At 35.4% G+C, this 16,486-nt stretch overlaps 3 protein-coding genes across 3 annotated transcripts in view; all 3 read right to left on the bottom strand.

The window, feature by feature from the left end:
- Nucleotides 1–532: 532 nt before the first annotated feature.
- On the bottom strand, nucleotides 533–2,299 carry s100w (S100 calcium binding protein W). The gene is given in 3 exon segments (NM_001326451.1): nucleotides 533–1,026; nucleotides 1,560–1,702; nucleotides 2,186–2,299. Coding segments are annotated over 2 exon segments (312 nt in total). The 5' UTR covers nucleotides 1,701–1,702; nucleotides 2,186–2,299; the 3' UTR covers nucleotides 533–855.
- A 4,417-nt stretch (nucleotides 2,300–6,716) lies between these two features.
- On the bottom strand, nucleotides 6,717–8,214 carry s100a10b (S100 calcium binding protein A10b). Its single transcript, NM_213003.1, is given in 3 exon segments — nucleotides 6,717–7,158; nucleotides 7,472–7,621; nucleotides 8,143–8,214. Coding segments are annotated over 2 exon segments (303 nt in total). The 5' UTR covers nucleotides 7,613–7,621; nucleotides 8,143–8,214; the 3' UTR covers nucleotides 6,717–6,996.
- A 7,406-nt stretch (nucleotides 8,215–15,620) lies between these two features.
- krtcap2 (keratinocyte associated protein 2) overlaps nucleotides 15,621–16,486 on the bottom strand; it is a 6,722-nt gene continuing 5,856 nt past the window's right edge. The window contains 2 exon segments of the mRNA NM_001045362.1: nucleotides 15,621–15,966; nucleotides 16,081–16,147. Of these exon segments, the coding sequence (NP_001038827.1) occupies nucleotides 15,849–15,966; nucleotides 16,081–16,147 (185 nt within the window). The 3' untranslated portion in view covers nucleotides 15,621–15,848.

Here is a 16,486-nt window from a genome sequence, read left to right as displayed (position 1 = left end):
TGCAGTTCCGTGGCTGTACCTGTGCATTGTCGCGGGACCCGACCAGATTTGGTCACATGTGGAGTGGGAATAAATTTCCGAATAAAGCGCTGGAGCGGTTGGTAACTCTGGTGTAATTTTAACAGGAGTGGGCGGTCTCACAATATCGCTCACTCGCCCGCATGTGTGTGTGTTTGTTTGTTTGGTGCTGTCTATATTTGTGTATGTGTTTGAATGAGAGACAGTGTGGTGCTGTGTGTGTGTGTTTATAGTGACAGCTTGTTATAGCCACCCCCAAACACTGTGTATGTGAACTCTGATATGTCACCCATAATGTTGTTAGCATTGCAATATTTTAAGTAAAACTGTACTTTTGCTTTGCTAATTTACCCTGACACTCTTACCCTGCTCTTACTGATGGAATGTGCAATCAATGAAGATTGGCCACCTAGCTGGTCAAATTTAGCCTCCAATACTGAGTTGGCCAGTGGTTCAGTGCTGTATGTACCTTTTGTTTGTGGGCCTTATTTTTGTTAAATAAAAAGTACACATAGGCAATCATAAAAGGGTTTTATTTATATTCAAAAATAAAGTATAAACCAGTCAATTACAACATTTAATGATGTACAAGTCATCTTAAGTGTCAGTGTTCATTATAAAAGGACAAACACTTTCCATGACACTGTCTGTTAAGAAACAAATCCTACTACTATGTAGTAGTATAGGGCAAAAGACTATCAATTTCTTACCATGTTTTAACTGTCATTTTGTCTTGGAACATTAAAAAAAGCTTTGTAATATTACAGAGTACAGTTAGAGAGGTACTATGGTAACTGCAAAGGAGGTAATTGTCGACAGTGAGAAGAACAAACATGTTCATTTATCCCTGCCTCTCCCTCTGCGCTCCTCATTGCCGTGCTTCTTCTTATAGTAGCCTCTGGCCAGACCTGCAATACACTGACTGAATTCACGGAAGTTCACTTCTCCATCATGGTTCTTATCCAGTTCCTCCATGACCTCTTTAATATTCTCTGGATCCACTTTATCCTGAGACAGACACAGGGAGAGGAATGTTAATAAAGTTATAACTTACATACCACTCATAGCTATATGTATTGCAAAAAAAAAGGAGGAACAACAGCATCTTAGATGCACTAAAGGCAAATTCACGTGGCACTTTGAAAGCCTTTGTTAGGTCTGTGCATACATTCAGGTCTGATTATCGATATAGTTTGTTGGATTGTTGAATGTTTGAAACGTGACTGAAGACTGATAAATCTGATCACTATCTGCACTGGTCGTCTATCAATACAGCGTGATTTGAGTTTTAAAAGTGTGTTAGTAATTTCAAGTTGGATGAAATAAAGGCAGGCATATTTTTCAAGTCTCATGCATGCATGTTATGACTCATTAGGGTAAACCCCTTTCATGCCAAGTTGCCATAATAAGCCTCAAAGGCACAACCTTTTATTATACAAAATACATTTGTTGCAACATCTCATTGGAGGTGTTGCCTTCCTTCAACCAATGACATGCTTTCTCACAACTTTTTATTTTTTCAGTGCATCTTTCAAACTCACCTTAAATTCAGGACTTTTTAGTTCGGTTTTAATAAGATCTTTGAGTTCAGCATTACTGAGCTGGGATTTCTGCTCATCTTTTCCTGCATACTCTTCAAACACCTCAACTATGCTCACAATGGCTTTCTCCAGCTTAGACATGTCTAGAAGAAAGAAATCAACATTATTTGTGAAGGTCATTAATGACTATCAGTATCTTATCATGCACATTACCACAATACAGAAGGTCACAATACACAAACGCAATTTAACAAACATTGGCAACAATAAAATCTACAAAATAAAGTTTGAAGAAGTTTTAAAGAACAAAGGGATGTAATTTTAGCTGCATCTGGGATACTTGAAAGTCAAAGTGGTTCATAACATAACAGTATTAAATCCCTTTAATTTTTCTTTCATGGTCAAAGTGCCTAACCATTTTGAAATAGCATGATGAGTAAATAATTAAAGGATTTTGATTTTTGAACAAACTATCTCTTTAAGACAAGGGACATGCAGTAAAAATCCATAAACTGCATTGTAAAGTTTATCTTGTTTTTCTAAAATCTGTTTTACTCCATTTTGTAGCTCTGTATTGCATGATTTTGCACTCATTCTTCTCTCTCTTAATATTTTCTTGCACTTACCTCAAATGCGGGTGTGTTCCCAGAGAAGTTAAGGAGATGTTTTGCTGAAGTAAACCGTCTTCTGCTTTTAAAGCACAGGTTTAATGCTCCACAGCACAAGCTCACACACAGTGGCGGGAATGATTCATACTTGGGCTATGAAAGAACTACAGCACACCCAATCCAGTGACAAACCCGTAAAACAAGACATACTTATGTAACTTGTTATACTTTTTGAAATCAGAAATGATAATCTGGTTTCTTTGATTAAAGTTCTGCTATTTGATTATGATATGTGAATATATTCAATGAATATTCCTTGTGCACAGAGAATCATAGAGTGTCATATGTTAGAAGATGACTGTCTCCCTCGCACTCATTTTTGGGTGTTGGCCATCCTGAATGCCATCTTGCCACAATTTTGTTTATGTAGTTTATAACACCACATGCCCATTCTTTGAAAAAAAATATTTCAACACTTAAGATCAAGATGAATCTGAAAGAAGCATTGTGAAGCTACGCCAAAGCCGGTGTTAACTTTTTCATGGAGATTTAAATCACAAGCTTCGTATTTGCAGACACGCTTCTTATTCACTGACCTCAAAGTATGCAAGAGAGTTGCAAAACAGATGATATAAAGAAGACTATGTGAAAACTTTATCCTGCAGCTATACACAGAAATGCAAACACTACTGCTGTCTTCTGCAGACATACAACAATGCATGTGACTGTTAGGTTGTGCAGCAACAGGATTATAGTACTTCCCTCTTTATGAGGTAACTGCGAAAAAAGTGACTAATCAGCCACAAGTGTCATCATTTATTCATATTAGTCTAGTTTTGTATCCTGAAAAGTAAACAACCATAAACAAAACACACCCTTTTTAAATGAACGTAACTTATTTATCACAGATCTTCCTTTTATAATGATAGGCTTTTTTCTTTAAAACACAATGAAGTTAGTGACACAAAACAAATTAAATGCTGTCTGTATACGGAATGTAAATTCTGGCAGTCTAACCCTCTAAACTCTGACATTGACAAACGTAGGCCTATTATCAAAAAGGGTGTGTACTTTTAAGTGTTCTTTAATTTTCTTTTGTTCAGTTCAAGTTTTTCTACATTGTAAAGTAAGCATATGCAGACCTCCGGTGTACTGACTCTGCAGTGCACAAACACACACACACCTAGACAAATATACAAAGAAAAAGCATGATATAGGAGTCAGTATAGGTGTGTGCCTATATTTGCCATTGTATGATGCTCCATCATGAGGAAACATACTCCTTAGCTTGTACTCCTTTTTTAGAACCTTTTGATAGATTCTTTATAGTACAAAAACATTCATCAGATTAACATTTACTTTACATTATAATTTTTTTAATGTTTTTTTGTTATGTGGAACCCAGTATGGTTCTTTGGTGGTATCACTGCAAAAAATGTAGAGGACATAAATGAATATACTAAAGTAAAAATAACATACAAAATAAACTATGTATATGCAATAGAATATGTATAAAAGTTCTCACTGAAGTGGTATTTCAAAATACAAAAGCTAAAATGTACTTATACACTTCAGATACTTTAAAGTATTTGAACCATTAGGACTAAACAAGGTACAGAGCTTTTAACTAAACTCTCAGGACACTGTTTATGTTAGCATGTCAGTTTTGAAGCTAATTCCACATAGACATTAAGCAAAAAATATGTCTAAATTTACCCATCTGACATGTTTTATCTCTTTTGTGAGACAGAAATTAAATGGTTAATTGTCTGCCAGAAAAAAATGGCGGCGAGAAAATGAGTTGACGTGCTCCTGATGAATGTGTGGAATTCTGCTGACATCTAGTGATCATCGCAAAAATAACATAAGACGTATTTTCATATTACCTTAAAAAGTAACTAAGGAACACATTGTTACTTTAAAAAGGTGATTCAAGTGCTTGATATTCTACTTTTAAAAGTAACTTTACCCAATGGTCATATGACAGACATCATGATTCACTTCTACGATGAGAAAATGTGTCCTTCATTACAAGATATATACTGTAGATGCATATAACATTTGCTCTGCGCCGTGGCAGCATTAAGCTATATTATTTTTGTAGTATTAAACCCATCATTATTAGCCTACCTGAACATGGTGTCAATATAGCATACTGATAATAGTTTTAGTGAAGATATAAGGTAGGCTATATGACATAATTATGTGAGATATCTTCAGACTTGTAAAAGGGAAGAGGGAGAAAAAAACATGATAGAACTTACTCCCATGAGCTCATGCAGTGGCTGACAGACACACCCAGGAGTCTTTCTCAATTGCCAGGCAACTTGACTATTTACTCCGATTTCAAACACACACCCACAGATTGTCTGTGCTTCCTGAGGGGGGAGGTGTTTTGCGCATTTTAAAATCACAGACGTGCGTCGTCTAGATCAGTGGTTCTCAAACATTTTTTCATTAAGTACCACCTCAGAAAAAAATTGTCACTCCAAGTACCACCGAAATGAGCAGTATTGAAATACAGTAGTGTAGTAGGCCCAGTAAAGCAGCTACAACTCTGCACAGTCAAACAAATGTGGCAGATTACCTCAGAAATATAGGCTATATGTCATATATGGCACATTATATTTAATTTTTGATACATTTTGAAATATATGTAGCATGTACATGACATATTTCATTCCTCCGCATACCACTAGAAGGAAGCCCGCGTACCAATAGTGGTACACGTACCACAGTTTGAGAACCACTGGTCTAGATTATAAATTCAGGTGGCCTTACACATAACATTAAAGAAGAAATGGCCTTTACACCCGATGCAACTGCTGATATTAATACAATATTGATTATGCCTGAATGTCTGTTTCATAAACAGTGGATTAGCTGTAGGCCTGATGTCAAAAACTTTATTCTTCCTCATAGGTGTGTAAGTAGTAGAAACCCATGTCGTTCATTTCTGCAGTGATGTTTATCTCTGTGTATTATTAAAGAGAGCATGAAGTGTTAAGGCAGGTAACTCCTCTGTGAATGTGAAGATACTGGAAGATTCTATACCAACAAAGTCAGAATACCAGAAAGTCAGGTTGCCTATCGGTGTTCTCACAATTCGTGCTACCCTCTTAGATTGCACTATACCTCCAATTCAAAAATATATCAAACACATCTCCATAAAGAAAGAAGATACCCATCAGATTGTGTAACTAGCTCTTATTTTGATGTGAAGCAGGATCATTTGAGGTTGTAAAATCACCTAAATCCTAACCCCAACTATTCAAAAGTAGCATAAAATGATGGGTAGCATGAATTATTACAACATCAGCACTTTGAAATTTAAGAAAAATAATTAGGCAGATGACTTGTTTCCTCACTGGAGGCAGCGTTTGGGCACAAAGGCAGCTCGGAAAACAGATTTCAGACAGACTACTATGCCATCTTCAAATTCGATCAAAGAAATGTGCCCAGACAGGATGTAAGAAAGAATTTGGATTAGGATGAGCCTTAATGCCTTACTGTCTTGAAATGCTGCCTCCGTAGGCAGCATTTTAGAGCTTACAGATGCAGCCAAAGTGTCCAGAGCATGTTAAACTCTCTAAGGACTACGGTTTTAGCTAATCTTATTTAATTTGTGAGTAAAATGTTATTTAATGGTGAGTAAAGATCTTCAGTTTTGGGTGACCTATAAAATTGTACAATTTTGTGATGTTTTATTGTCGGATTTAATTTCAGTATAACTTTTGAGAATCTGCCATATATTCTACTGTTAAACCATCAGAACATAGAAATATAACACAGAAAAGTACTCACAAATATAGATTTGATGCCAGATCGTTTTTACGATGTGTCAAAGATTAATGAATTGAATTCTAATCTCAATCAGTCTAATTCATCTAGTTTATTATATTTTAGGCATATGCACTATGAGGTATAATATAATTTCATCAATTAAAAAATAATGCGTTTTTTTAGAAGTAAATGAAGATATCTGGTGAAACAGATTTAATTTCATGAAATCGATTTCAGACAGACTACTGTCCCACCTTCAAATTCGATAAAAAAAATATGCCAACAGGATGTAAGAAAGAATATGGATTTGGATGTACCTGATGCCTTACTGTCTTTGAACGTTTTGTATAATCACAAAAAAGCTAAATATTGAAATGTATATGATGTGTATAAAAATAAAAATTATATATATATATATATATATATATATATATATATAATTTTTTGTCATGCAACCCTGTGATTAATGATTTAAAATAATAAGAAAAATGTGAATGAGAGATAAAATGTAACCTCATTTGTAGAATAATCTGAAGATAAATCATTAAATAAAGTGCACAGAAGCTTAGTTCTGGAACATTCCATGTTCAGATTACAAAGCACAATACAGATAATCTCAAACTCCTCCAATTCCAGTGTGCCTCTGTGCCCTCGAGTCAATCCTAAAAGACATTTTGCATTTTCATTCTCAGGATGTTATTTCACAGAGAACTGTGGAATTCAGACCTTAAGAGTACAAAGAGGAAAAGCAGGACAAAAAAATATATGGAATAAAAAAAAAATCACAAAATGTTTATTTTCACGGTTGTACTATTTGTTCGGATGATGATGACATCTTTTGTGTCTAAATAATACTTCAAACAAGAAAAACTTACAATAAAACTGAACATGACTTGACAAAAATGACAAAACATCCTCATTTGCAAAAATGCATTGTAACTGCAGTTGCAACTTCCAATTGGGGCATGCGGATGAAAGTGTGTATTAAACTATTAACAATGTGACAAAACAGAAAAACTTTTTTTCCCCTCATGTTTGGTCTTTTATTACTTCTTGGCTGCTGCTTTCATCTGTTTCTGGTAGAGTTGTTCGCAGGCGATGGACAGGCCCACCACAAGAGACACAAACTCCTCAAAATTCACCTCTCCATCCCCATTGGCATCCAGATCCTTCATAATCTTGTCTACGGCAGCAGGGTCTTTCTGACTCTACAGTGGCAGAGACAGGAGATGCACAAATGTACAAATTAGTGTGTTTGTGGTGATGGAATGTAATGAATATGTTGGGTTCTTCAAAGAATATTTTAATAATAATAATAATAATAATAATTATTATTATTATTATTATTATTATTATTATTCCCTACTATGAATAAGCTTTGGTGAAATGTAAATGTTCTTTGGATGTATAGGGATTTTTATTAAATCTAGGGACTTCATTAAAGGCCCCATTCACAAAAAGGCCCAGGACCAGTCTTTAGAGATGCCCCACCCTGATGTAAGAATGACAGATGAAATGTACCTTCAGAAAACTAGCCAGCTCTTTCTCCATCAGCTGTTTAAGCTCTCTTCGACTCAGGGTTGATGAGTTCCCCTCTGCGCCTGAATAACGGTGAAACACCGTGATCAGGGTCTCCATTGCTCTCTCCAGATCAGATGGCATTGTGAATGTCTAAATTGAGGGGTAATACTGTTAGTTTATGAGTGTCTCATCTCTTAATCAAACTTAATGTTGCGCAAACAGCCCATTGTACTCCTCCTATTGAGATACAGAAGTGGATTTTTCCATTTGGAAGCAAGCCAGAGTGTGAGTAATGCCGAACATAGGCTAGGCTACCAAGTTCATGCAGTAAAAGGAAAATCAAGCAATTATTGTTAGTATAAACTGGAGCAGCAGTTTAAATACATTATAAACTACATATCAAACTTTTTAACCACTTTACATTAAGTTACGCAACTGACGCTGATGACGTTCACAAATCTGAGCATCCACGCACGTCAGGCGTGGAAACATCGTTTAAACTTCGTCTTCGTGCTTTAAAGTTTATTTGCTCACATATAAGAAGGATTGACAGCTTACAGTACTAAGGCTAAAACTTTAAAGTCTCTGTCTATAATAAGTGAAATAAAGTTTTGTCATGCATTTGTTTGAATATCAAGGCGTTTGAGAAGAGCAAAGTTTAGTGTACTTACGCTGATAAAGGCAGAGCGTCACCTGAAGATGAAGGAATGATGTGAATGTCCTGCGCGGGAGTTGTCCAAGCTGAGGCGGCATTTATACCGCGGCTCCGCCCGCGTTGAGGCGCGGTGAGTCTGTGGGAAGGACTGGGACGTTTTAACTGTTTAGGACTTAAGACCACACAGTTCTCTGACTGAAAATTACCATTGAAACGAGACTGATTTCCATCCTATTATAGGATTTGTGTCATCCTACGGCAACATTTTTAACAGAAATATTACACTTGGAAAACTATTTAAAGGTTTACATTTTCTTTAAGTTTAAAATGAATATTTTAAAATGAAACAATATGTTATTTGACTAATACACAACAATAACAATAGCACCACAGATTGCTTTGCCCCTAGGCTGCTGAAGAAGGTGTTTTATTTTGAAGTCAAAACAGATTTTTCAAATAATATAATATTGTATTCATAACAATCAAATGATAAAATAAAAAAGTCAAATAAGTAATGTAAAATATATAATGAAATATTGTATCATAGGCCTCCCATTAGACAAAATATTTCTTTTTTAAAAAGTAAAAATTACCTCTTTTGACATAACTTGACTTTCTTTTTTATATATTTCATGAAGAATATGTGTTTTTCATTTTAGGTTGCCTTTTTAAAATATGGCAGGGGGCAACAGATCAAATTATTAATGAACAGATGAATTAGCCCTTGTGGCAACCTCTGGCTTATTGACAGTGTAATGTTGATTAATAAGCATTGTCCCTGGTAAATAAATACATTTCAAATCTGAAGAAAGGCCAAATGAAACAAATGTTAAATCTGTAGCTCATAATATCTTATGAAGCTTTTAAGTGGTGTCATTGTGACATCCTTTCTTTTTAGGGAACTGTAAAAAAAAAATATATATATATATATATATATATATATATATATATATATATATATATATATATATATATATATATATATATATATATATATAATTATTATTATTATTATTATTATTATTATTTTTTTTTTTTCTGGCTCTTTTCCGGGGCCAGCAGGGGCAGCAGTCTTAGGAGAGAACCCCAGACTTCCTTTTCCCCAGACACTTCCTCCAGCTTCTCCGGGTGGATCCTGAGGCATTCCCAGGCCAGCCGAGAGACATAGTTCCTCCAGTGTGACCTGGGTCTTCCCCGAGGCCTCCTCCCAGTGGTACATACCTGGAACATCTCCCTAGGTAGGCGTCCAGGAGGCATTTGAAACAGATGCCCGAGCCACCTCAGCTACTCTCGATGTGGAGGAGCAGCGGCTCTACTCCGAGCTCCTCCCGGGTGTCAGAGCTCCTCACCCTATCCATAAGAGTGCACTAGAATGTGTCTGTAAAGTTTCTGCTCAAAACACCCATCCGATTGTTTATTATACCTTTCAGAACATGCAGATTTTCTGCTGTAACCAGAATGTAGCTGTTTTTGTTGCCTGTGGTTTTAGTGCTAGTTCTCCCCGCTTAGCGTTCCCATGTGCCTCTCAGAGTGTGCTTCAATCTCTGGCTGTGTCAGATAAACAGCACAATGACAGACATGAAGGAAGCAGATCTCCCGTAATGTTTGTGAGAAATACTACAGTAACAACTTTTCCAATGAGTATTTGATGTATTTGTTGTGGAGTTAGTTCAAGCCTTTCTGCAACAAGTCACACACCATGTCATTAAAGTTCACGCTTGCACACACACACAGCGCCACGTTTAACTTTGCACTGTTTTTGCACGGCAAATGTGGCAGCATACACGTTAATCTCCTCTGCTTTATGGATATTTGTTATGTTGATGTACAAAATAAACCTGATTTAACATCTACAAATTGGGATTAAAGCGTCTTCCTTTATAATTGCACTGATAGGCAGCTGTGGTGATAAAGGACGGTAAAACCGATAAAAATCGCTGTAATTACTTACAAACTTGCATTCTTGATCACATTTGATGATGATTGATGATCACAGAGAGCTGAACGGATATTTTAATCCCAGTTGCTTTGTGCACGTCCTGTTTTATTTATATGATTATATGTGTTACTACGAAGACATGTTAATATGTGGTTATCAAGCAAATCGATTTGGGGGGGTGGAACCACACTCGTACATCATGATGTGGTGGGCCTCGAAATGGAAGGCATTTGCATCCTATTTTAACATCAGGATATTTAAAAAAAAAGAGACTTCTTGTCTTTTTACCACCCCAATATGACTGTGGACACACTACAAAGTTCTGTTAAAACAGCTTACAAAATATAATTTTCTTAATAGGTTCCCTTTGAATGGACAGTTCACCCAAAACTGAAAATTCTATCATGATTTACTTTTGAAGAAATCTGAAAACATTGACTTCAGTATTTTTTTATGGAAGTCAATGGTTACAGGTTTCAGCTTTCTCCGAAATATCTTCTTTTGAACCGTCTTTCAAGTACTTTTTTCTTTTTTTGAACTTTTTCACTACTGAATTCGGCAATGAAATATATTACTTTAATTTACATAGGTTACTTTTCACTTGTCAGTGCATTCATATATTTTTGTCAAACAAATGTTCTGAAGGTATGTTTTTTACAAAGAAGAACAGCCCTCCTTCATTCTGTTTCACTATTTCCTAAGCCAGTGACTCAAACCTTTCACAATATTTCTCGACTGACAAAGTGTATCTTACACTCCTTCCTGGATGGATGTCAGTAAAAAATCTTGCCAAGGTATTATTTATAAGGGATGGGCTGCTGTTTTATTTTTTACAGTCTGCAAAGTAGGTATGAAGGGATATGTCTCAACCCAGAAGGTAAAAAAAATACCTTTATTTAGTCCATTTAAAAAAGGAAATCACATGAGAAATAACAGGCTTGAAGATTTGTGAATACCAGTTTGATTTGTGAAGTAACTGTTGCTGGTAAGTCACTTGATAATGACAACATAGTCAAACTCAATTCTTGGAGGGCCGCAGCTCTGAACAGTTTTCTTTAACCCTCTTTAAACACAGTTGATCCAACTAATCAAGTTGTTCATGACTACTAGAGACTATTGTGCAAGTTGGAGGTGGTTGGAGCTAAACTGTGCAGAGCTGCAGCTCTCCAGGAGCCAGTTTAAGACCATTGAAGTAAATGTAGTATGTCCAAACTGTATTTACATCACACACTAATAAAGATGATGTACATTTAACTGTGGCAGTTATTAACAGTATATTTGCTAGCAAAACAAAACTGTATATATACAGAATCAATTGTGCTAATCAGCTAAAATATCTTTTGTAGATATATAAAACATTTGTCCATAGCAAAAGAAAATCTCTTTTTTTGGGTGTTTGTTTTAAACACTACACTGTCAAGCCATTGCTTTAATCTCCAGTAGTTTAATCTGTAGCAGAATAAACTAACCAGTTTTAAATTCCTGTTTGTGCTGATGGTAAAGGTTGTACCACTGCATTACAATGTGCCTTGCTATTATTATGACCATGTTAGACTATCACATTTTTTTTCTGAACTAGTTTCTTCATCTATTTGCCCATGTTGTGTTAACTGCACTCACAGAAATAAAGGTACAAAAAAAGTCACTGTGGTGGTGCCTTTGCTAAAGGTAAACTTTTGTACTTAGAAGGCCCACATTTGTATCTCAATGGTGCATATTAATACCTAAAAAATACAATTGTGTATCTTATAATACCTTAAAAGTACAAAAGTCTACCCTAAAAGTGTACAAAATTGTAATTTAAGGTATCAATGTGTAACTTTAAAAAAGGTACCACCCCAGTGACAGGTTTTATACCTTCATTTCTGAGAGTGTGTGTTGTTGAGCTGTATCTTGCTGTGGCTTTACAATGTTTTGATTATTTAACTCCAAAATTTAGTGATAATTTAATTGGCAAAATATTTTAGTTTGTCTTGTATTTTTATTTATTTGTTTAACTCAGCGGTGAGTGGCATAGTGGCTCAGATGTTAGCACTGTTGCCTCACAGCAAGAAGGTTGCTGGTCCGAGTCCTGGCTGAGTCACATAGCATTTCTGTGTGGAGTTTGGATTGATAAGCTAAATTAGTTGTGTAGTGTATGTGTGTGAATGCAAGTGTGTATCGGTGTATCCCCAGTGTTGGGTTGCAGCTGGAAGGGCATTGTTTAAAACATATGCTGGATAAGTTGGCAGTTCATTCTTCTGTGGCGATCCCTGATTAATAAAGGGACTGAGCCGGAAAAAAAATGAATGAATGAATGAATGAATGAATGAATGAGTGTGTGTGTGTGTGAATGAGTCTGTATGGGTGTTTCCCAGTACTGGGTTGCGGCTGAGAGGGCATTCACAGCATAAAACATATGCTGGAATAGTTGGCGGTTAATTATATAATATATAATTAATGATAAATAAGGGACTAAGCCGAAGGAGAATAAAAAGATCAGCAGTTATATAGTCATCTTTGGGGCAACTTATCAAACTTCCATTCCATTCTTTCGGGGTGAATAATAATAATAAAAAAGCATGCACTGTAATAATGAAACAAAACCACATTTTTGTACAATTGTACAATTTTACAGATGAATTCTAGATATACAGTTTATAGCCAAACTTAGAAAGTTAAAAGCAATTCAATCTTAGATCTCCACATATTCAAAATCAACACCTACTTATGAGTGTGTGTGTGATTTCAAAGAGAGCCATACTATCATCCTTAAACTGACCAGCATTAACTGACCCCACCCAAGCCCTGATGAATCAGTGTTTCCGTGCCAAGTCATTGGGCAGTTATACACTGTGGAAACCAAACAGAATCTCTACCAGTAGAATGTGAGAAGGAAAAAGAGGAAGGGAGAGAGAACATGGCCATGGGTGATGACACAAGCTGTTTTTACCGGCCGTGGTTGTGTTCTCATGGTAACCCTGCGAGTACAGCTCTGGAGGTTTGCAATACTGCAATTCTCTCAACATTCCTTTCAAGTTAGGGCAAGCATGTTGGAAACTAGTAACATCTAGTATATTAGGGGAGGGAAATACTATGTTAACGGTTTTCAACATTCTTCAAAACATCTTGTTTTAATAACTTTTTTTTGTGTCCAAAAGCAGAAAGAAATTAAAATGGGTTTGTAACAAAGATGGTATGTAAATCATAAGAGATTTTTCGCAGAAATAAATTTGTTAAGTTTTGTCTCTTTGAAAATTAGAAGTTCAACAGAGTCTGGGAGAACTATTTCACCAGAGTATTTCACAGCAGTTTCTCAACTATCTGGTTTCAATTGAAGCGCATGTAAAAATATTTTGGCATCAACCTTGATAGAAGCTCATACTTTTAGTTCCATCCTAATGCGATCCTTATCTGTGGTCTGACCTGTAAGTATAGTTGAAATAAAACACACAGTTGACAATGAATGAGATTTGAGTGAGCAGGGCTGAGTCAGCTGAGCTGACAGTCCCAGAATGCACTGTGAGGCCTCAGGCAGTTAGCAAACACAACACAGATAATCATACTAAAGGCTGGAGAAGTCAGAAGTATGACAACAATTTGCAAGCTAACATGTATTTTCTGGTTTAAAGCAAAATGGTCCATAAGTCCACTAACACTTTAAGCCTTTAAAAACAAAAAGTTGACTAAACATCTGATGCACTTGGCACAAATAATTAAAACACTTTGAGAATTTTGAAATCATCTGACTGAATTGTGCAGGAATGAGTTTTTTTTTTTTTTTTTTTTTACTGTGATCACATCATTTATTCTTTAAAATTTACCCCAAGTGAGTTAATACTACACTAACTTACTTAAGTATGCAAATAAGTGTTAATTATGTGTACTTAATTACATAAATGTAATAATATTTTTTATGACTTCAATACCCATTTTATTTTATGAAGATTCTATTGCAAGTGAAAAGATTCAGCAGCTGAAATAAGTGGTGTTATTTAACAACAGTATAAACACACTTTACACTGCATGTTGTCAGTTCTGTGAAAAATGTAATATGGCTTGATGTCTTGGCTAAACCAAGGTTAATAGATTATAATAGTCTAAAAACTAGTCAGCAAATAGACATGAATGAATGTGATACTGGTCTAATCTTTTTATTTTTATGAGAGATTTTTGAATGCACACATTGCCTAAAACCAACAGGCACTTTTTTATGATAAAAAAGTGAAAATAAAGAACTTGCAGTTTTGGAAACAAAATAAATGATTTTCAATGTTTTTCATATTAAAAGTAGAAAATGAACAGTATTTCTTCTAAATAAAATAACTGCAGTAAATAATATTTTGAACACTGCATTTCTTGAATCCTCAGTAAACAAATATTTTAATGTAAATAATAATTTTATTGTAATGGAAAATATGTCATCTCAAGGCATCGTTGGTGCAGCTTCCAATAATCTTCAATGTAGTGCAAATGTGCGACGTGAAGTAAAAATTAAGAGGTGTGCAGGTGTGTGACAGCAAAGGCTGCGCCAGACCACACAGTGCATTCGACGCAAAAGTTTAAATCAGCCTTAACGGAGCCGGCTGGGTCACATGACTCACACATAGTAGGGAAAGTAATTGAAAAAGTTAGATCGATTATAGGTTCTGAATGTCGATTTTGCTTACTTTTTCCGATTAATCACCCAGCCCTAATCTATTAGACGCCTTTTACTCACAAAATTGCTTGGTGGGTAGTTGTCTAGAATTAAACAAAACAACAACTCTGAAAACTACTGACGCCATTACAGCTAATTCACATAAAGACACAAATAAACAGAAGTAACAGCATCATGATATTGAGTGAAACAGCAGGTATGTGATCAGTCATGGCCAAAAAACAAACAAGGAATTCTCTGCTTTTGGTAGTTCATGCTAAACTTGGGTGGTCAGGGAAAGTCTAATGAATGCCTTATAAATTTATTTAGATTAGATTGACTTCCTATGTGTATTCATTCATGTCTATTTGATGACTAGTTCTTTTTAAACTGTTGTAACATATTAACCTTGTTTAAGTCAAGATGTCCATGTTTGGATGTCTAAACACACACAAAGTAAGAACAAATTCTGTGAATTTAGTGGTCATTCAGCGTGGTGTCCATCTATACACATATTAAATAAAGAAACTAAAGAGAAGATGAAATACAAGAGCATGGCAGAAGACAATATTATCTTCTCTAACAAGTATGGTCAGCTTCTCCCCAAACAGAGAATTTGCACAATTGCAAACTCAAAAGTAAAATTGAAAAAAAAAAAAAATCGATCATGCATTAAAATCATCCACTATATGATAAGAGGCTCCCTAATCAGTCCTTTGTACGATTTGACAAGATTTGTATGTATTTTCATAGCAAAATCTGGATTTAAAACAAGTAATGCAATGAGATTTGAAAAAGCAGTCACAAAAGCAGTCATTTTACGGTTCAATTAATGCACAAACAAGTCCTAGAGAAACTGCCTGACGAATGTATTACTGGCTTATTAAAAAAAACTGACTTGATAACGATAATATCAAGAATAACTACCAGACAGACAGATGATTCAATCAACTTTTAATAACAAACGCCTTAAACAAAAATATTTTGCGAACAGAACCAAAAACCAAACATCTGTGACTGATTTGACAAAATTTGTTACACATTTTTAAGTTTGAATGGAATGAATAAAAAAAAGACAGTGTGCTGTTGGCAAACACATCAGATTGTGTAGCTTTAGCAGACAGTGCTGTGATGACTGTGATTGTGCTGGGATGGCTAAAGTGCTTCAATTCTTCCTTTTGCCCTTGCTGGTGGGTTTGGCTGGAATTGGAGCGGGTGCTGCCTGGTAAAGAGCTGCTGACACTTTATTGATGTAGTAAAGTGCGAAGACAGAGAAGATCAGGCTAAGAGACAAAACAAACAAAAAAGTGGATGCTAATTAACATTATGTTTATTTGTATAAAAAAGTAAAAGTAAATAGTTAATCGATTATTTTGTAATAATTCATATCCTCGTACCATGTTGTCACACAAACGCGATGCACCAAACCGGATGCAAACAGTGCCAGGAACATGCACACGACAACTAAGAGGAAACAAATGCAGATTTACAATGATATAAATCAAGTCATTAAGAATCTAACTTCATTTGTCAACCATACTGAGCATTATTAATTACTTTCATTCATTCATTCATTTTCCTTCGACTTAGTCCCTTATATTCACTTTATTCTCCGCTGACGAGTGGGCGCTGCCATTTGAATCTTTTTGGCTTGAGACTTCCGGTCTCATTCACTTCCATTCATTTTCTGACGTTAAAAACTGCTCATTACACTGCTTGATGTTGCAATTTGATATTTTTTATTATATTATTCTACTTGGTCTGTAGTCATGCAAATATTTGTTTGTAGAGCAAGTAGTTTGA

The sequence above is a fragment of the Danio rerio genome, chromosome 16, assembly GCF_052040795.2.
Source record: "Danio rerio strain M-AB ecotype USA chromosome 16, GRCz13ab, whole genome shotgun sequence".
Classification (NCBI taxonomy): Eukaryota; Metazoa; Chordata; class Actinopteri; order Cypriniformes; family Danionidae; genus Danio; species Danio rerio.
The sequence above is the reverse complement of the archived record's forward strand: the minus strand, read 5'-3'. Positions and strand labels throughout refer to the sequence as shown.